The sequence below is a fragment of the Bufo bufo genome, chromosome 2 (assembly GCF_905171765.1).
Source record: "Bufo bufo chromosome 2, aBufBuf1.1, whole genome shotgun sequence".
Lineage (NCBI taxonomy): Eukaryota > Metazoa > Chordata > Amphibia > Anura > Bufonidae > Bufo > Bufo bufo.
Genome location: NC_053390.1, coordinates 788,907,342 through 788,929,973, shown reverse-complemented (window position 1 = coordinate 788,929,973; position 22,632 = coordinate 788,907,342). Strand labels below are relative to the sequence as shown.

Sequence of the window (22,632 nt, the reverse complement as noted above, 5' to 3'; positions counted from 1 at the left end):
AGTCATCTCCGGTCCTATAGAGATGATTGGAGCGACAGGGCTCATGCTCGACCACTGCTCCATTTATATTGGGGGTCATAGGTCCTCTGTTCCCGTAATATGTGTGTGTGGGGGGGGGGGGGGGGGGGAAGGACATTGGTCGGACCCCCACCGATCAGACTTTCCTGCCATACTGGTTGGCACTCTGCTTTTCCAGACACATAGGGGGAGATTTATCAAACTGGTGTAAAGTAGAACTGGCTTAGTTGTCCATAGCAACCAATCAGATTCCATCTTTCATTTTCCAAAGTGGTCCTTAAAAATGAAAGAAGGAACCTGATTGGTCGCTATGGGCAGCGCCAGTTTCCCTTTACACCAGTTTTGATAAATCTCACCCATAATGTACGGACTGAATAGTATCCTGCTATATGTGCAGCCTTGTAGGTGGTCAGACATTCTGTGTGAACATAGCCTAGACGCATGTTCTCAGCAGAAGTTCAGACATTTTTAAGGATTTCCATGACTTTTGTTTTTCCACACAACACAATTATTTCAAGTATTTTATTCCACCGGCTCATTCACAAGCCGCAGGCAATAAAGGGGTTAACTCCCCGGCGTCTCCATCCCTCAGGAGTACACACACGTTCAGAGGGATGCGGTGACGTCACCGCCCAAAGGGGGCGTGTTTGATAGTAGAACCGAGAGGGGGCGTGTTGGATATTTGCATAGAGGCGTGGTTATGCAGTGTAACCACGCCCAACACATTGGAGCTGCTGTCAGGGGGGAGGAGAAGCTGAGTGGCCGGCACTCTGTTCGTGTAGAGCGGGAGGAGAGGAGCTGGGCACCCGGAGCTGTGCTCCCCCGGGCTCTGGAGCTATAAGAGCAGCAGGTAGGTGCTGGATCCCACCGGACACTCTGCATGGAGCCTGATCCCCCCTGCTGGACTGTGACCCTGAGGACCCCTCTGCTGGACAGTGGACAGTGCAGGCTCTAGATCGCTGCCAGATCCGGAGATTTCAGGTTGCGATGAAGTTGATAGCAGATTTCAATCTGAATGTGCAGATAGATGGTAGCCAAAGGGATGAGGCATGTAGCCAAAGTGCACTGGTGAGGCAGGGATCTTGGGGTTGCAGTGCACTGGTGAGGCAGGGATCTTGGGGTTGCAGTGCACTTGATAGGCAGGGATCTTGGGGGTGCAGTGTACTGGTGAGGTATGGATCTTGGGGGTGCAGTGCACTTGGTTATGGATCTTGGGGGTGCAGTGTACAGGTGAAGCATGGATCTTGGGGGTGCAGTGCACTTGTTAGGTATGGATCTTGGGGTTGCAGTGCACTTGATAGGCAGGGATCTTGGGGTGCAGTGCACTGGTGAGGCATGGATCTTGGGGGTGCAGTGCACTTGGTTATGGATCTTGGGGGTGCAGTGCATTGGTGAGGCATGGATCTTGGGGTGCAGTGCACTGGTGTGGCATGGATCTTGGGGTTGCAGTGCACTTGATAGGCAGGGATCTTGGGGTGCAGTGCACTGGTGAGGCATGGATCTTGGGGGTGCAGTGCACTTGGTTATGGATCTTGGGGGTGCAGTGCATTGGTGAGGCATGGATCTTGGGGTGCAGTGCACTGGTGTGGCATGGATCTTGGGGTTGCAGTGCACTTGATAGGCAGGGATCTTGGGGTTGCAGTGCACTGGTGAGGCATGGATCTTGTGGGTGTAGTGCAATTGTTTGATGTGCATCTTTGGGGGGGGGGGGGTGCAGTGGACTGGTACAGATTGCAAGTAGAAAAGTGTCACTGATGCACAAGTATGCGGACACGTAGTAGTCCCTGGACTCCTGTGCATTGAAGTTTTGCAGCCTGGACTAGCTGTGTACACTGAGGACAGCTCAGAAGCTCAGGGACTGCAGCCTGCCACATGTCCGCCTGGATGTGCTGCTGTAGTCTCCTGATATGGCCCCATAGTCGTGGCTCTTAGGCTTCATGCACACATCCAGGTCCATATTTCGGTCCGCAGAGTACAGACACCTTCCACGTGTATTCTGCACGTCTCTCACTCCCATCAATAGAAAGGACTATCCTCATCTGCAATACGGACCAGAACAGGACGTGTCCTGTAATCTGCGGAACAGCCACACGGATCCTCAAAAATACCGCTGTGTGCTTGGCCCCATGGAAATGAAGGGGGATCGCACGCGCTGGTAAAACTACAGTTCTGTGCATCAGGCCTTTGGGGTATATTCACATACGGCAGATTTGTTGCAAAAATTTCTGCCTCTAAAAATCTGTTCCGTGCCGCTGGTATGGGGTCGTTTTGGCAGCACGCGCGTGGATGGCGACAAGCGCCGGTCGAATAAATTGGACAGTGGGAGAAACGTATGCAACAAATCTGCTACGTGTGAATTCTCCCTAAGGATACCTGCACACGTTTCGGATTATGTGCGTTTTTTTTTTCATCGCAATGTAACACCGTATCAGCAAAGTGAGCGAGATTTGACAAATCTTACGTACAGGTTGCAGATTTTTTTACGTGCAGAAAATAACCTACGTAGATTTTGAAATCCGCAGCATGCCCGTTGCAATGCAAAGGGTGAGATCTGCAGCAAAAACCGTGCCAAACTCTGCAGGCTTTGGCGCGGAAATGGGAAGAAATCTGAGTGAAAATCCACCCCCGTGTGCAGGGAGCCTTAGGGCTCATGCACACAACTGTATGTATTTTGCGTTCCGCAAAAAAAAAAATGGTGACGTCCGTGTTGCATCCGTTTTATTGCAGATCCATTGTAACAATGCCTGTCCTTGTCCGCAAAACGGACAAGAATAGGACGTGTTCAAATTTTTTTATTTTTTTTGCAGAACAGACATACGGACACAGAATGCACACAGTCATTTCCGTTTTTTTCCAAGCCCCATTGAAATGAATGGTTCCGCATATGGACCTGTAAAAAAAACGGAAGAAAAATACGCTTGTGTGCATGAGCAGGCAGGAAACACAGGAGTGGGTCCAAAATCAAACATGTCAAGGAAAGACTGAGGGTTCTGCATTTTCTTTAAAAAAAAAACGCATCAAAAACTGCAGGTGGTGTGATTCCTGCCTAATGCTGGTGCTAAATTACAACTCTCAACCTTTGGCTGTTGAGGCATGCTAGGAGTTGTAGTTATGTGACAGCCAGACAACCTCAGCTTCTGGTACTACCAGCGTGCCAATGTCTTTGGGCACCTATGGAGAAGGACCCATTGGGTATCTCCTTGTCACTGAATGGATACATTCTTATTGTTCCCGTGGTTACAATGTATCAATGTGCAATATTTACAAAATAGATACAAAACAATGAGTAATGTGACGCCCCATCAAGTCTTCTGCCCACCCTGTGCCGTTTAAAGGATAAAACCAGTCCAGCTCTTGACCTCTCCCAGTCATTAGTCATGGCAGAGATGGGGGCACACCGTCCTATAGGTTGACCACGGTGAGGTGTGAAGGATTCTTGTTGCCCTCTAGGTACCAGGCTGACTCTTCTCCTTCTGCTTTCTCTAGGTCGTTGCCACCTTGGTCAAGGAGACCGGTGCCCGGATTTACAGCGCTGAGCCCAGCGGAGCAAAGTATGCAACCGGAGGATGCCTGAGGCTGGAGGGGGCTGCAGGCTATCCCCGTGCAAAGGGATACTAGTGGGAATGATCACCGTGTGGTGCACCCTCTGCTTTTCCCTGGTGACGGTGAGCGGGGTGCCAGCTGCCAGGCTTCCAGTTGCACAGTCAGAAGAGGACAAGCCGGAGATAAAACCAGCAGGTAAGGGTGCGGGTCCGCCCAGGGTTTGCATGCTGTCCTGGGCTTCTTGCACCATGGGAGGTCGGCAGGGGGGGCATTGTTTGAGGACCTTAATTAATCACTGGGCTAGCTGACTTGCAGATTAACCCTTCTGCTGCCGCGGGGCTGGATGTTTATTGAGGGGCCCTAATGTGTGTACAGTGCTGTACAATGCACAGCTTGTCCGAGGTCATTGCACATCAAAGGGAGACCCTGATTGTATTATGGCGGGGGTAATCGGCCAGTTATTGTAGAAGCGGGGTTATAAGTGAGCCGACGGAGGCACCTTGTACCCTGCATTGTAGGATCAACAGGTTACACCTATAGGAAGATGTAGCGAAGCCGAGTTTGTCACTACGACAGGTTGTACATATATAGCTCTGCTGTATTTTACTGTGCCTAGCAATACATTGTAGTGACAAATTCAGCTCTGCTACATTTAGACGTATATATTTATAACCCACATAGCCTATAAGACGTTAGTGGCAAACTCAGCTCTGCTACAATTTAGATATATCTAGCTATATATTTTGATCTGTGTATGCTAAGAAGATAGTAGTGACAAACTCGACTCTCCTACACTTAGATATATCTAGCTATAACTCTATAGGTGTAACCCATCTATCCTGTAAGGCAGCAATGACAAACTCAGCCTTGCTACATTTAGATATAGCTAGCCATATACATATAACCTGTCTATCCTATAAGGCAGTACTGGCAAACTCAGCTCTGCTTCATTTAGCTATATCTAGCAATAGATGGGTCATTTGTGTATCCTATAAGGTAGTAATGGCAAACTCAGCTCTGCTACTGTTAGCTACGTCTAGCAATAGTTGTGTAAATTGTCTATCCCAGGCATGCTCAACCTGCGGCCCTCCAGCTGTTACAAAACTACAACTCCCAGCATGCCCGGACAGCCTACAGCAGGGCATTGTGGGAGTTGTAGTTTTACAACAGCTGGAGGGCCGCAGGTTGAGCACCCCTGGTCTATCCTATAAGGCAGTACGGACAAACTCGGCGCTGCTACATTTATCTATCCTATAAGACAGTAGTGACATACTCAGCTCTGCTACACTTATATGTATCTTGCAATAGATGTATATAACTTGTCCATCCTATAAGACAGTAGCAATAATCTCAGCACTGCTACATCAGCATATAGCTAGCTATACATTTGTAACTTGCCTAACCTGTAAGACAGTAGTCCAAAACTCAGCACTGCTACGTTTGGATGTATGTAGTAGCAGCGTTTGGCACTACTGTAGGAAAGACAGGTTATATAGCCAGATACATATGAATGTAGCAGAGCAGAGTTTGTCACTACTGTCTTAGAGGCTAGATAGATTATAAATATGCATTCATCGCTAGATATATGAAGATGTAGCAGAGCTTAGTTTGTCACTACTGTCTTACAAATTAGCTTCTAAATATGCGTTTATAGCTAGATATAAAAAGATGTAGCAGAGGTAAGTTTTTCACTTCTAGGTCATAGTTCAGACATGTTGTTATAAATATACAGTTAGATAGTCGATAGATGTAGCAGAGCTGAGTTTGTCACTACTGACTTGACAGGTTATAAAATGGAGCTAGATATATCTAAATGCAGCAGAGCCAAGCGCTATTGTCTTACAAGTTGGACAGGTTATTATATGCAGATGTAGCAGAGCCTAAATGTGTCTTATCATTTTGCTGTGAGATTGTGTAGAGAACAGGTTCTGTTTGCCTGCAGTCCTAAGGCACGCCGCATGGCGATCCCTCTCTTGATGAATAATGCAGTACAGTTACGTGCAGTCCTATGTAAAATCGCACATAACAGTTGGTATCACAATGCTTGTGCCGAGTGACAAACTCAGCACCCCTACACTTGCATGATATGTCTGTATACTGTTGCAGCCTGCTTGCGTTGATTTATATTGTGAGCTGAGACACGTACAGATGTCAGACGAGTGTTCTATGTCATGATGAGTCTCTCTGGTTATGATTTAGTTCGTGGCCCTAGTTCTTGTGTGGTCCTTGCTGTGTAGCGATAATGAGTTTGCAATGTGTTGCTGCTTTGTATGTAGATAATATGCATTACTATTGTCTCATTGACACGTCTGATGATGGGATTGAATCTACTTGTTGCTTTGCTTTCTTTGGAAAGCTGGATGTAGATGAGCTGTGGAATGCTGATGGGCTAAGCAGCTCAGGGGCCACGTGTGGCCCCTTCAAAGCCGATTAATCTTATCATTGTCTTCATTGATATTGCCATTTCTAGGAGGTCTGATGTGTCCCCCAGACCCTCAGGTTGGTTGTAACGTGTGCTTAATGATGGCCTCCATTCTGTGCAGCAGTGAGCTCCAGCTGTTGCAAAACTACTACTCCCATCCTGCCCTAATAGCCACAGACCGTCAGGACAGGATGAGAGTTGTAGTTTTGCAACAGCTGGAGAGCTGCCGATTGGGGAGCATTGCTGTACATGATTGAACTGTATATTGCATCCGTGTCTGATCCACATTTTCTGGCTATTGCACACAGACCCATTCATTTCCACGGAGCCGCAAAGAAAATGGACGCACGCGGTGTCGTCTGTGTGCTGTCTGCATCCATATGTCCGTTTTGCAAATGATAGAACATGTCCTATTCTTCTCCGTATTGCAGACACGAATAGTCTCTTCTATTGATGGGAGTGAGAAAAATGCGGAAGGTATCCGTATTTTGCGTATCAGTGACTTGCGGACACGGCCGTCTGCAGGAGGCCTTATTCATTGGCTGCATTCCAGTAGTAGTAGTAGTGTCATCCAAACCACAGATGGGGTTGATAATGTGTCAGTATGTTACACAGCTGTTTTCTGTAATTTAGTAGGGTAAATGACCAACACAGCTCTGCTGCATCTGCCCAATATTGGCCTACAAACATACACTTCAAATAGCTTCAATGATATGGTAGGGTAAACAACTAACATAGCTCTGCTGCATCTGCCTTGTTCAGCTCTGCTGCTTTTGCTCAAAGCTAGCCTGTTAAAGAGATATACACTTGAAAAATCTGCATGATATGTAGTGTACATGACTAAGATCGCTCTGCTGCATCTGTTAAAGAGACATGCGCTTCACAATATCTGCAAAGCTATAGCAGGGTAAATAGCTCTGCTGCATTTGTCCAAAACTAGCCTGTTAAAGAGACATACACTTCAAAATATCTGCACTGCCATACGTTTTGCATGGGTGATTATCCAGACCAATAATATTTACATGTAAATTCCTCCGCTCTGCTGCACCCAGCACCGCTACATCTCTATATCTGATGAGACCACTGCATCCCACCTTTTAATACATTATGTGAAGGGAATGACAGGCAGCGATGCAATGAAATAACCTCGCTCCATTGTCTGCGAGAGAAAGTAATCCTGCCAGAATCAACATGAGGAGAGAGTAATTACTGTCTAGCGAGACGAACACTTACCGTGGAAGATCCCCCCCCCCCCCCCCAACCTCCATTTTTACGACTTCTTTGTATCCTTGTATTTTAAGCTTTTAGTTCAATTACCCTTCAGAAAGTCCATAGAAAATCTTCCTGTAGCTGTCACAACAACCTCCGGCGGGCGCTCTTCTCAATGGATTGTGCTTTCTTTTACTGAACAGGGTTGGACAGCAACTCCCAGCATGCTCGTTTCGTGTACAGATGGGAGTTGTAGTCCGATAGCCTGAGCATACTTCAAGAAGTCATCTGTGACTGACGGCACTTTCTAGTCCGTTGCCGGTCTCCAAGCTATGATTCTTCAGCTGCTGCGATACTACAACCCCTAGCATGCCCTGACGTGACACGCTGAGAGTTGTAGTTTTGCAACAGCTGCGTGGTTTGGACTTCTCGTTGAGGGCTATGTAATCAAAACATAAATATGCTAAATGATAGATTAAACCTTTTTTAGTCTCGCCATTTCAAGAGATCTGCTTTATGTCGGTGAATGGAAACTTTTTCGAATTGCATTATAGTGTGCTTTAAAGGACAAGGGGAAGAGGTCACTGATGAGCCAGGTACAGTGTCTTGTAGGAATAGCTCACCTGTTTTGATTTATCCCTTGCAAGTATTCTGCTTGCTGTCAGTGAATGAGAGCATTCTTAAAGGGAGTCTGTCAAACCAGGCACATTTTAGGGCTAGCTCAGCTGAACGCAGTGATACCTTTTTACTTAGTGATAAGTTGCTTCATCCTAGACGAAAAAGCAGCTTTAATCTATATGCAAATGAGTAGTTAAGTGCACTGAGGGCGGGTCCAAGCCACTCTGTGCACCTTTGCTCTTCCCTTTTTCCTCAGCCAGACAATCCCTCTCTATGATCGTCACTCCCAGGTCCCTGCATAGTCCTCAATCAAGTAGAGGGAGCAGGAGAAACAAGGGTGCACAGAGACGCTTGGGCCCGCCCTCGGTGCACTTAACTACTCATTTGCATATGATGAAAAAGTTATTTCTCTCCAGACTGAAGCGACAGATCACTATGTGAAAGGTATAATCACATTCGGCTGAGCTATTTCTACAATGTGCCTGGTTGAACAGGCTGCCTTTAAGAATGTTGTCATTCACTGACAGCAAGCAGAATACGAAACAGATTTCTGCTTTAATTTTCCATTGGAAAAAGAATGAGAGCGTCATTCTGATTGGTTGCTTGCTGCCCTCCATGATAAATATGTTGGCTTTACATCCAGCCCGGAACAATCTATAGACATAGGAGCATTTAGTGACCCCGGGAGACGTGACATCCGTGTGTACATGTAACACGTGGCATCCCCTTCTCTTTCCCACACTCTGTAGCCGGGTCATGATGGGTTAACCCACCGCTGAGCTCTACAGTAGACATTGTGATTTAAGTGCCGCTAAATTCCAGCGAGATGGATTGGGTTGAGATTATTTTTCCCTCTCCTGTAAGAAATTGGTGTTGCTACGTGATGTAGCAGAGCCGGGAGCCGCGCGCCGCGCAGATTGTGTTCACATCTGTCCCGTCACAGGTGCTGGAGCGCGCACACTGTTTTTATAGATCGGATGAACAAGATGAGATTTTACTGTGAAATTTAAAGCCTCCATGTAGTCGGCCATTTTTCTTCTTCACTTATACATTGGTTCATATAGAATTGTGGTAGCGGCCGGCAGCAGATATGGGGTAAATCGGCTTGGTGTGATTTTCCTTTTGTATCCCTCACGACGTCCATTATGTTTTTTTTTTGCGCGGCTCCATATTTTTGTACCAGGCTATAAGGCCGCGTCTCATTGGTCCATACCGGTTCATTTCCTGTCAGCGGAAATGGGCAAAGCCCAAAATTGGCTGAAAACCGGTTTCTTTAAAAGTCAGACCCGCATGGTTGCTGTGCCGAATTTGGCGGAACTGTCCCTGATTTTTCAGAGACGCTCCCGACAAATTTGTGCTGTCCTGGGCCGAAAACAGGAGGGGCTAACTCAGACCACACCCATAAGCGGGTGTTCCTACGCAGGGTCGGGGCTTAGATGCACCATTTTTACCAACTGAAACGTTGGTAAAAGTATGGACCTGTCACCGCTCTAGAAGCGTAGGAGATATTCATAATTGTACGCTATTTAGTCAATGGGGATTGGTGATGTCACCAACATGCAAGGCAGCCGTAAAGCTGGACATACTGTATGTATCGGAAGTCCTTTTGCCCCGCCCCCTTGTATGTTAGTGATGTCACTAACGTATAAGGCGGTGCGGAAGCTAAACATATACATTTGAAGTCACTTCCCTCCCCGCTTTATACATTAGTGATGTCACTAACGTACAAGGGGTCACTGAAGCTGGCCACAGACATTTGAAGCCACTTTGCACCCCCTATACATTAGTAATGTCACTGGCATACAGGGCGGCTATTAACATTTGGGGGAGATTTATCAAAAATGGTATAAAGGAAAACTGGCTTAGTTGCCCATGGCAACCAATCAGATTCCACCTTTCATTTTTCAAAGCTCCTTTGGAAAATGAAAGGTGGAATCTGATTGGTTGCTATGGGCAACTAAGTCATTTTAAAGGTAATTTTCCCCCCATCTTTATGGACACCTACTAGTCCTGAAAAACAGACTATTTCTAACAAAAAATGAAGGTCCATTTACACGGGCGGAGTGCTGATGGACAATTTAGCAGACCGATCGGAGGCGTATTTAAGGACCTTTTACACAAGGGGATAATTTCCTGAATGAACGGCCGCCAAAGATATCGTACTCTGTGAACACCCCTCAGCGATATACTGCCGAGCGGGCATTTTTGTGTCCACATCATGTTTACACGTGGCAATGTTTGGCCCCAGATCACCGGCCTGAGTAGCGGGCCAAGTCAATGCATTTCGCTTTAAATAGAAACCCCCGGGCGAAACCGAAACGCAAAACTGATTCATGAAAACTGTCTTTGTTTTGCCCACAGCAACCAATCACAGCACAGCTTTCACTTTTCAAGCTCACTGTAAGAAATGAAACCTGCGCCAATTGGTTGCTATGGGCAACAAAGTCTACAGGACTGATGAAGTCAGCCAAGCGCTGTACAACCACGATCTCCATCAGTTCCACTAAAACTGAATGGAACGGGGATGTGCAAAGGGTCGGACTGGCCCACCAGAGTACCAGGCTCTGACAATAATGGACCCCTAGTAAAATAGGGCCCTTAAAGGGATTGTTCCCTCTTGGACATTGGGGACATATCGCTAGGGACCAGCACCTGTGTTTAGAACGGGGCCCGCAAAGTGCAGGAGGGCGCACCGCGCCTGCAGGGCAGCCCCTCCATTCATTTCTATGGGGGCTATTTCCATAAAGCCCCATAGAAGTAAATGAAGCGGAGGACTCACTTGCGCAGTCCGCTTCCCAGTCATTTCAGTAGGACTTTCAAAAAATAGCCGGGCGTGCATGCACGGTGCGGGCTCCGTTCTAAGGATAGGTGCAGGTCCCACCGAGACCCCCACCTATAAGACACTGGGGGCATATAAGACGCTTATCATCCATCTTATGGATAGTTGATAAGTTGGACCAACACCGCATGGACGATTTGTTTTTCTTTTTTTCTAGTGAGTAAGGGGGGGGTGGATTTGGAGACCTCTGGCACCACTTATCTCAGAAATTTGGTTTCTCCTCCGACCACAACAGACATTTTAGAGGAACCTTTTCCCCATTTGGTGACAACGGGCTAGGAGACCACACACGTAGCGCGAGGGTTAACCACACGGACCGTTTTTTTTTTTTTAATGTGGAGATCAACGGCGTCCTGTGCCAGGGAGGAGATGCTGGTCTGGTAGGTACCGAGGAGAACTTTGCTACCCCACACAAAGGCGACTTCTCCCCCCGTGTAGGTTGTACGCCATGAAAGGAAAGCTCTCTTAGTGAAATGGTCCATGTGTTATTAGCTCATTAGTGGCGCTTGTTGTCCTCTGGATTTTTACGTTAACAGCCTGAGCGCTTATTTTCCATAAAAGCGGCTTGGAAGGATTTTTTTTCTCTTTTTTTCCCCTAGTGAGCTAATGCTCCACACGGGGCGGCGGGCGAGGTAACAGCCACTGCTTTGTGCTAGCAGCGGGCTGCATAAAACAGGCATTGAAGGGCAGGCATTCTGGAGCTATGTGCCTGTTTGCTAATATGAACGATGCCCATTAGGCTATATTGAAGCCGTGTCCACTTTCACATCCCCGCAGGGAAGTGTTCTGCTCCTAGGAAGACCAAGGCAGATGGTGGGGTTATTATTGAAAGGAGTCCAAGCCAAAAACACTGGGGGCCTCGTGGAGGGGACTATTCCCCCCCCCCCCCTTTTATATATTTTTTTCTTCCCTCTTTCCTCTTTTTTATGAATGAATCGAAGTTGCAGGAGGGTATTTGAATGTGTAATCCGCTCATTGGCTAGGACAGAGATGATTAGCAAGGTCAGAGCACTCTTTCTGCAGCCTTGATACGACGGTCACTCTATTCAGGGTGGAATAAATAGAGAGAGGGGGGGCATCGCGGACCTCTGTGCCAATTTGCATTGATATTCCTAAAACTGGACATGAATGGGCCGTAAAAACCAGTCATTCAAATAATTAATCAAAACCAGTTCTGGGACAGGCCGATGCTATATTTATTGTGCACTGTGTGGCGCCTTTTTAAAAAAATGTTATTGTCATTCTGGGTAGTTAAAGGGGTTGTCCTACGAAAAATTCAAACCAGCCCCTGGATCTAAATACTTTTGCAATTGCATGTCATGAAAAATTTAGCATAGCCACTGAGTTATTCAAAAAAATGTATCTGTATAGCGCCACCTGCTGTTTGAGAAGATGTACACGAAGTAAGCAAACTACATGAGCATACCTGTTAAAAAAATAATAATAAAAAAAGCATACTAATCCTGGAAAATCCCTTTAACTGCCGGCCAGCGCTTTGCTTCTGCAGTGTGAGTGTAAGTCCTTTACCTGACTTCTGGTGATGCTGAATCTGGGGGAAGGCAGCAGCATCCTGGACACACAGATCCATCATGTATTACTGTGAGGGACACATTCGCATTTATTCAATTTTGAAGCTCGGAGCAGCTTGTAAACTGAATATCAGGCGGGCTAAAAGTGAATGGAGATTACGCTATATTTCAGGCTACAATTAGAGGGAAGGCAACCACCAACATATTTATAATACATTTTTCCGCCAACTTATTTATAATAAATGTTTTCCATAGTCTTAAGTTTATTGTGTGGATGATAACCAGATTCTTCACGTGGACCTCTCTGCACCTATTTGGTGTTCCTACAGCAGTTAAATAACCCCCCCCCCCTCCCCCCCACACTCACCCAAACAAAAACCAGCAAATTAACGTATTACATGTTGGATCCCGCATGTTCTGATGCATCGTAAATCACCAGGGCGTAGTATGCAGGTAGTTTGTGCCAGTAGTAAATGTGTGCTGGAGAGTTTAGTCATGGTGTGAGGTGAGTGCCCTCGGCTTAGTAACGAGTGCAGCTCTGTGTGATTTGTCAGTGACAGTCAGTGTCAGTGTTTATTGCCTGGTAAAGTTCTATTCATTCCAGTAAACACTGACTCCTGGGTAAGAAGAGCTCCTCTGTCCACTTCTCTATGCTGTGACTAATTTTTATGGGAAGCAACAGCACTTTATGGGAAAACCGTTCTGGTTTCATGAACGCTACCTCAGATAGGAAGAAAAAAAAAGCTGCTACCACGACCATTTTTATCAGGAATTGGTCTCTAAATTGGCTGGGAAATGACTGATTACACCCATAGGGCGGTTCCCACGCCCTGTTGAGCCCTCCTGGCAATGGAAAACTGAATGGTTGGACAGGGCTTGATGTCCTGGTAGATGAGGACGCCCATACGCCCTACTTTCAGTCCATGTAGATGTTCTGGCCAATTGTTGAGACCCCTACTGCCCCAAACAAAGCAATGAGAGCAGATTGCCTAAGGGTTACAGAACTGGATCTCTATTTTGGATTTGAGATTGGGCTGCATTAGATTTTCTGAGGCCGCCAAACTTCCTCCATATTGTGCGTATGGAGGAAGCCCAACTGTATTCCATTGGTGAAAACAAGGAAGCCACTTAGATATAGAACATGTGGCTGATGTGACGTCTTTGGAAAGACGGAGCTCAACCTTGCTTGATCCAGTCCCCTTTCCTACTGGGTCTCAGCAGGGCTCCCTCTGCAAATGAATTTCTGGTACGCAATGGAGTGGAGAAACGGCCCAAGAGTCATGGAGGAGGGATCAACCACGAAACCCTTCAATCCTGGATACAATCTCTATAGTGAGGAGCTTAGTTTGAGCTTTGACATGGAACCATCTTATTTTTATGTTCCCCACTACTTGGCCCGGTTGTCATTCAACTTTTTTGAACCTTTGTTTCCTGAAGATGTTCGGCACCAGATATGTTTTGCAGCTACTTATGTCCCTCGCTCTCTCTAGATATCCCAGTTATGCTTTTTCTAGCTTATGGGAAAAAAGCTAGTAAGATATTTATCCCTGAGGTAAGAAACCTTCAGTAAGCGTCTTGTGAAATACCTAGTGAAAATTTCTCACGGGCACATTTTAAAAAGAATTACAAAGTTTTGGCTTTTTTTTTTTTTACCCGTTTTGTTGTGATATGTCCTTGAGCGTTATCTTCTGTTTGAGCCAGTAATTGCTTCTAAGAAGATAATTGTCTTTAGAAGACCTTTCTTCTCCGGTAAAATGCATGGAAAATCTTGTGCAGTTATCTGTGACCCCGTTGAATCGTGGGACTTGGTTGATATCTTTCCCATTCTTCTGTCAGTCAGATATGTGGTTCACATGAAGGAGGGGTACGTAGTTTTCTAGTGCACCTTATGAACCTTCTAGAAATGGCGGTAAACGACGTACTTTTTTATGTAATAGTCATACTAATATGTTATATTATACTCCTATTAATATATATTAGCATGAGTGTTTAGTAGTGCATAGCGCCACTTAACACCACTTTAGTATGAATTTACATTGTGTGTGTGTGTTGTTTTTTTGTGTTTTTTTACCTTTATGAAATTGTTTTATGTGTGTATATTTTAGTTTTTTGTGTCTACATAAGGCAAAGTGTACATCTGCTCTGGTATTCTGTTTCGGCATAGGTACAGAATACCTCAACTACCCGATCCGGCTGGACAGTGCCAGAGCCCGACGGATTCCATTCACCATAATGCGGTCTGTCAATTGTCCGGTGTAAACACCAGTATGTAGCAGTATTTTTATTTTTGCCAAAACCTCCACCGCAGATGTGAACCTAGTCCAGGGAAGACTTTTTTTTTGTGTTTTGGCCAATAAATATGTGTGTCATTTAGAATGTTATCATGGTTATATTAAGGTGGTTGTCCCCTTTTTGTTAGAAGTTCCTCTAAAAATAAGATGATCTCTTGGCATCTCTCCACAGTGATCAACTGTAATCTGTGCTTGCTTTCCCCTGCAGTGCCTCCGCAGGACAAATAAAGCATTACACACTACTTATTAAAATCAGTGGGCTGTCCATGTAATAGCCTTACATGGACAGCCCACTGATTTTAATAAGTAGTGTGTAATGCTTAATTTGTCCTGCGGAGGCACTGCAGGGGAAAGCAAGCACAGATTACAGTTGATCACTGTGGAGAGATGCCCAGAGATCATCTTATTTTTAGAGGAACCTCTAACAAAAAGCTAGTGTTAATATTTTCTGGTATTAAGATCCATCATAGGGTCTCAATACCGGGGGGAAAAAAGCGCTTCCGTTTTGTCCCCATTCGTTGTCAATGGGGACAAAACGTAACTGAACAGAACGAAGTGCACCAGAATGCATTCCGTTCCGTTCTCATACCAGAGAGCAGCTGCTGCGGTTTTCTTTTTTCGTCCTGGGATGCGGAGCAAGACTGATCCGGCATGACCCTCAATGCAAGTCAATGGGGATGAATCCGTTTTCTCTGACACAATAGAAAACGGATCCGTCCCCCATTGACTTTCAATAGAGTTCATAACAGATCCGTCTTGGCTAGGTTACAGATGATACAACCCGATCCGTTCATAACGGATGCAGACGGTTGTATTATCAGTAACGGAAGCGTTTTTGCTGATCTCTGCCGGATCCAGCAAAAACACTAGTGTGAAAGTAGCCTACTACATGGACATGTTGGGTCCTCCAGAGCAAGGGATGCTCTGGCTAATAAATGGAGGTCACAGATGGGTCGAAGTGCCCTAATGGAAAGGCCTTTCTAAACCACGCTACCGCTTTAATGTATTGATTAGGTATCTGTGCTTCCAAAGCAACTGCTAGTCTTGGCTCCTAGCCGGTTATCTTGAAGATGAATTGTTGCCTTATTCTCTGGGTTCCTGAAGTATACTGGGTAAAAGTCGGAAGGATCATGCGTCCGTGTGAAAGTCTAGACTTGAAGAGCAGCAGGGACCCTATGTATCTCCAGATGATACGAGCTCAAGTGACACTTCTGGCCCTGATAATCCCGCTGAAGTTGCCGGGGCAGCTAAGTGTCTTTTTGTTCACACCGAAAGATAAGGCAATGTAAATGTACAGACAGTCATTAGTAGAAGACTCGCTGTGGATGTCATCGCTATGGCAACAGGCGGAATAAAAAAAAAAAATGCCAGCGCATAAAAGGGGTTTTGGCAACTCCTTCCCCTGCACAACCCCTTTAAACACTCAGACGACCCCCTTAAGAGATAGCCCTGTCTCTTGTGAGTTGGTCACGTTAAACTTTGTAACCTCAGAACTGGGGCAAACACCCACCCACCCGACAAACAATGAAGCCGTCTATACATAGAAGCTGACACTCCATGCCGACACCGCCTCTTAATTGATCTTTGACACCTTTCACTCCAGGACAAGGTAATTTGAACATAATTGACGTAAAAACAAAATTTTCCTTCACATTCCATTGCTAAAAATAAATCGTAAAATCTCTAACAGATTGTGCCGTTAAACCCACCCTGATCTACAGGGTCAAAACGCTAGAATGTACTTAGATGTCCTATAGTATTTCAATATATATAAATCTGCATTGATAAGAGGCAAAATTTCCCCCCCCCCCTTCCCCCGCCTCTCTCTCTCTCTCTCGCTTACTGCTGAGTGTCAGTCTTCACTGACATTCTGGAATTGTATTCATCAAAAAGTAAGGTCATGCTGATCGTTATAGACTGAAATCCTCTTCTTTATTATTTATTTTTTGGGTTCAGTTTCCCCAGTCGGTTGATCTGTAAATCCTATATCGATACCGCAGTCCCAGACTCTGCCAAGTGATCTGTGCCGCAAAGTTAATTGATTTCCATTTAATGAAATGTTCCCTTTGTCGTGCACGATGGGCTTTCAGTTCATGAAAGTGAAAATGTTAGCCTTGATTTATAGTCATTAGATGATGAAAGCCGGTGCTGTTCCGCAGCTCCCCTCCGGATTCTGTTTCACAGGGGTCCAGGTTCTACTGTGTTCCTATAACTAAAAACCTTTAAAGGGCCAGTACACCTAAAGCCTCTAAGCATTAAAATGACTGATAACAGAAGCTTGCATTGAGCTGTGCAGCACAAGTAAAGAAGATAGAATTTAGAAATAATTTCCCTCCAAGGGGCTTCCAAGGGTTTAAGGCTAATGAACTATCCTCAGGAGGAGGGTCCGACTCCTGGCGCTCCCACCGATCAGCAATTTGTAGAGGCTCCCTCTTACCAAGCACAGTGCCGTCCATTGGATAGTGTTTGTGCTTGGTATTTCTGCTCGGCCCCATTCACTTGAATAGGACAGAGCTTCGCCGTTGAAAGTGGAGGCCACAGCACTCACGGAGTGGCATGGCCTCTTCAAACAAGTTATCGGTGGGTGTGCCGGGGGTTGGACCCCCACCGATCAGATACTGATGACCCATCATGAGGCTAGGTCTTAAAATCTCCCTTTAAATATTGATGACCTATCCATCTGATCGGCGGGGGGATCCAACCCCCAGCACATCCACGATCAGCTTTTGGCAGGGACTGTGGCATTGGGTGAACCATTCAACCTCCGGTCACATGGTTTTGTGCACCTCAGTACCATTAAAGTTGTTGGGGTTGCAGTACAAAGCACAGCCACTATACAGTGTCTGGCGCTGTGCTTGGTATACTATGAAAAGGCCTCAGCGCTTGATCAGCGAGGATGCCGGGAGTTCGAACCCCCACTGATCTGATACCTATCTTGAAGACAGGTCATCAGTATTTAATTTTTTGAAAACCCCTTTAACAACTCCGTATTCAGATAGTTACAGCATGTGTTCAGTTTTAAAGGGAAAATCCACCTAAAAATAGCCTCTGGTATTGATCACTTTCTGAAATTGAATGGCTTTTTTTCTGTGGGAAATCTGAGACAACCATTCCATCTCTGAGTTTGTCACCCAGCTTTCCTGAAGGTGAAAACTGCCTAGCTATGCTGTGATGTATCCTCATATCTGCCGGCAGTTCTATTTTTCATGGTATCTATTCATGGTCCATGTTTTTCAATTATTCCACAACTTGACTTTGAAAATGGCAAATTTATCTACAACAGGCACTTCTGTGCCATTGTGGGGGGCGCTCTTAGGTTAGGTTTAAAAATGGGGTGTATCTTGACATGATTTAGGACTCTTGTGCAGTAAGCATCCCTCTCAACCATGTTAGATACCAGTTTCATAGCATAATAGTATTAGTCCACGTAGCGCACGGCATATATTTTGGTCTAATAACATTTGGGGCCATTGGGTAACTCTAGATTGAGTCGCCGATTGACTTATCTCTGGTTCGTAAAGTAAGATGAGCCCTCGACAGTCAATAATTGCAGTGTTTTGCATAATGATCATTGAGACATGGAAACGGAGACGACCAAACAAGCAAAGAACCTTGGAAATGGTGGCAATAAGAACGTTTCTCCTGTGGGCACGCTACTCGCTAATCCTTTGAAATGCAGCCCTTCAGATCTGTAATGTACTCTGTAGAAAATCCATTTATGTCGAAGCTCCTTACATCACAGGAAATATTGGATGTGTCTGCATTCAGTGGCCTTTAATCTTGGGATTACCCAAAGGCTCGGAGCAGAAGTCCCATATCCCATCAATGATATCCCCACTCCAGATGCTGCTCTTCATTCATTCACAATTGATTTACTCTCCTTATTGCGCAGAGCAAATGCTTTCCTGGGAATAGATTATACTGTTAAGAATGGGGGAAGTTGCTTGTATTATACTTGGTGTTTTGGCTGGAGCAGACCTTTTAAAAATGTTCTGTGCTGCTTGTTTCATTTTAAAGGGACCACTACTCTCAAAGAATTGTGGTTAGTAGTTATTCGATTTTTATTGTCTTGATCTTTATGTTGGGTTTATATGGACCCATCTTCTCCTTGATCAAAGCGACCTCTAAAATATCTACCACAAATGTTAGTCGGATTCTCCATAATGGGCCAGCTCTTTGCATCCTCTACCATGTTCGAGAAGTTGAGAATAACAGGATGGTTCGTGGTAGCTACTTTGATAGAGGATAAAGCTGGTGCCAGACACTTCTGGTGGTGGCTTATCTCCTTTAAGAACAAAAGGATTGGTTAAAAATATTCACTTCGCCCATTGCTTCCCTCCCTGACATCATCGATGTTGAAGAGTTGGTAGCTCTCCACGCACATTAGACTGTTGGCCAAACCCGCCTTTCTCAGCAGGTTCAGACGACAAAACACTGAAGGGCTTTAAACAAACCAAGCCTTAAAGAAGCAGCACCACTTTTGCCTATGGTTGTGTCATATAACCTGTAGATGGTTATTGCACTGTTTTTGGAAGAAAGCAAACAAATCTAATGTAGGACGATTAGGCCAGCGAATTGCATCCTGTACTATGTTCGAGAAGTTGTGAATAACTGGATGGTTCGTGGTAGCTGCTTTGACAATGAGAGGAGAAAGCCTTGAGTTGTGGAGGCCTAAATGTCATGGAACTCTGGTTGATGGCCTATCCTGCAGCCCAGTAGTATGATTAGGGCACAGAAATCTGCTTTGTACAAGTGGGGATCAGCATTCTTAATGGTCTTGTAAGAACTTTGTCATACAATTTCCAACATGATGGAAAAGTCTCATGTTTTATTGGCGTTTGCTATGGTGGCCATAGACCTGATAGTTATTGGATGAATGACCAGCTGGCTGGAGGAAACAAAGGGGCAGACAAAAGTCCAACCTGTAAGATTCCAGTTTCATTTGAGATGGTTGAGTTGTCTCCACATATATGATATTGTTAGTGGAGCTTGACAAAACTCTATTAAAAGTCTTTCTATTGACAGATTTTAGGTGGCCTATCCCAACAAAATCAAGGGATTCAGCTGATGTTTTATCTAATGTGTATGGCCACCTATAGACTCAACCTGTTTGTGGCCACCCTTAGACATACGGTACATTTGACATTCACTTCTTGTGTTCAGAACTTGTTTGCTATGACATTCCAAGTTCTTCCAGTCTCAGTAGATACTGACTTCTCAGAGGGAGTGGTAAGCTGTAGTGGAGATGTAAGAAATGCTATCTGATGTGGAGCTGAAGAAAAGGTGATGGCAAGGAACCCATCAGAAAGAAAATATGAATATGGTATTAAACGTTCTTCTGCCATCTGCGAAGACGTTGATTTCTTGATGGAGTTTTTTTTAATTGAGAATGTAACGCACTACATTTTTCTTGGCAATTAATGAGAAGAAAATTACGAGCTGTCAAAGAGTTAATGTGCTAGTGTACTTAATAGTACCTCACTTGTCCGTAATTTATTGTAATTGAGACAAATTGCAACCACATCGTGTGAGAAATGTTGAATGTGACCTGTAACGTGGCACATGTCTTTTGCTATGTGTGGAATTCCCCCCCTAGGAAAATCGCCTATATTTTGACACCTACCCGAAAGTAATTTCTCATCATCTCTCTCTCTCTCTCTATTTCATTGCAATGTTCCATGTGATGGACAGTATTTTCTTGCGCACAGTTTCTTAGATGAGAAAATTGCAATTAAGGCAAATCTATGGCTTTAATTTGTGTCTAATTTTTGAAAAGAAAATCTTCTATTACATTCAAATTCCTAAACCAAGTAATTTTAGAAATTTAATGGTAGGTAGATAGATGTGACTGTTTGATATATGTTCTGATGAGCGCATACTCAATTTTGGAAGATGGAAATTGTTGTTTTGGCCCCTAAAAAATGCAAACTTTTGTTCAAAATGTGGCTCTTAAATTTCCTATTTTGGTCACATCTTTAACATTGTATTTTGGAATCCATCCCTTGAATCCTAAGTCTGAATTTAGATTCTGTATATTACCCACAGACCATCATGACCCACTACATCAAATCTCTCTTGTTCATCTAAAAGGGTGTTCACTATATATACTTGCACTTAGGAGTCCTTTGGCCAAAAGCAAGTATACCCAAAGTGCATCTAAGCCTAACTAGTTTCTATCAGACAACTTTTGGGGACTTTATAAAACATTTTTGTCAAGTTCCTTGCCTGTTGTGTTCAATTATGGAATCGTCCGACATCTGGATAGTGAGCACTACTCGTTGTCGTGATCCTCCATATATGTCCTACCAATATCTCATTGTATGTTCCAAATATTGGATTATTGGTTTACATGGTCCAATTGTCTTCCATTTATCTGCTCCCAATACTCTCCAACTGTATCGCCAAATATTACATTTAGAATTTGCTTTGATAGTAAGCACATTGGACATCCCCATTTAGCCCAAGGTGGGTAGGGACATGGGAGAGTTCTACATTTATGGCATCTTTTATTCCTTTGTCTTTTTGCTTTTGTACTACATTTAAAGAAAATTGAGAAATTTTCTAACCATAGTGCCTAACTTGACCTTTTTTGGATATATTTTTGAGGGTTCTACCAGGAAATAATTTTCAGTTTGAAACTAGGACGCTCGTAGTTGGAATGACAATTAATTCTTGCTGAATATGGGCCCAGTCGGGGGTCCGGTTTTGAATGGACTCCAAACTCCTACATGACATTAACTGTGTAGAGCCTGCACTTCCGCTTTTAATTAGCCGCCCTGCATCATTTAGGTCATTGTGTGAGTTGTAAGCCTTTGTCCCGGGCCGATATCTAAGATTCTGCCGTTTTCTTCTGTGACAGGGCTGTTCTTTTCTTACTCCTTCTTTATTTAGATGTCGAGGCTTTTCCAGGATACTTGGGATTAAGCCTATTATTGTGGGGTATTTGCAGCCAGCTGCCTGCATCCAGTAAAGATTAGGTAGCGCACAGTAAAAGTGCAAGCATTCAGATGGAGGCCGGGGTTTGATTTTATATAGCTGTGAATTGAGGGGGATAGAAAGGTTACAAGGCCATTTCCTGTTGTCACGTGAGCAAAAACTTTTTTTTTTTCAAAAAGTGTTTGGAAGAAGTAAATGTACGCCACACTTTGAATCCTGAAAAACAAAAGCATTACCATTTTTTCTTTCTCCTTGCAGGTGTTTTACATGAGATGGATAGTGAATAGCTTGGGTTTTCATACAGCTCAGCAAATCTTGAATGTTGCCTGTAGAGATCTAACCTTTTGTAGTTTAATTTTTTTTGTATGAAAGTGCCATGAATATTGACGCTGTATGGTGGGATATGAAGCCTATACATGTCCAATGTTAGGCCTTTAGGCATTCTGTGTACCGCCATATATAGTGCATCGGTGTCCATGAGATTAAAAAAAAAACCTCTCCATGTGTCTGTCAGCAGTTTTGAAACAATATGAGCCCATAGCAAGCTATGCTAACCGTAACACAGACTCCTACAACAGGTATCCGTAGTAGCCACATTTACGGCGGGGGCTTACAAAATGTAATCTAAAAATATATATGTGACTCATGTCATAAGTGGCTTCAGAATTGTTTTGACCCTTTAGTTATGCCCCGGTGCATGGCCGTATCCAGGGGTGCACCACCAGAGAGGCCAGGTGAGGCGATCGCCTCAGGCAGCACCAGCTGGGAGCAGCGGAAGGGCCATGGGCAATGAGCACTTTCATTGTGGCAAAGGGGTTAGGTAAAAAAATTGCCATGAAGGGGGGGGGGGGGGGCGCCGTTTCACTTTTCACCTCAGGCAGCAGAAAGACTAGGCGCACCCCTGGCTGTATATCTGTGTTAGTTTTAAAGGGATTTTCCAAGATTTTTTTTAACTGATGACCTATCCTCTGATAAGTTAGCAGTATCTGATTGTGGGGGTCTGTTAGCTGTTTTGAGAAGACCATGTGACATCACGTTCATTGGTCACATGGCCAAGCGCAGCTCAGCCCCACTGAAGTGAGTTGCAATACCACGCACAGCCACTATACAATGTATGGCGCTTGGCTTGGTGAGCAGAGAGAAGGCCGCAGTGCTTCTGTGAGTGCCGGTGACTTCTCAAACAGCTGATTGGCGGGGGTCCCGGGTGTCAGACCCCCACTAATCAGG

At 44.8% G+C, this 22,632-nt stretch overlaps 1 protein-coding gene across 6 annotated transcripts in view; it reads left to right on the top strand.

Moving 5' to 3' along the window:
* The first annotated feature begins 776 nt into the window (after positions 1–776).
* FGFR3 (fibroblast growth factor receptor 3) overlaps positions 777–22,632 on the top strand; it is a 77,322-nt gene continuing 55,466 nt past the window's right edge. For all 6 annotated transcript variants that reach the window (XM_040419225.1, XM_040419230.1, XM_040419229.1 and 3 more), the window contains exons 1-2: positions 777–868; positions 3,505–3,756. In XM_040419225.1, coding sequence (XP_040275159.1) covers positions 3,585–3,756 — 172 coding nt within the window. In that variant the 5' untranslated portion in view covers positions 777–868; positions 3,505–3,584. The remainder of the gene's footprint in view (positions 869–3,504; positions 3,757–22,632) is intronic.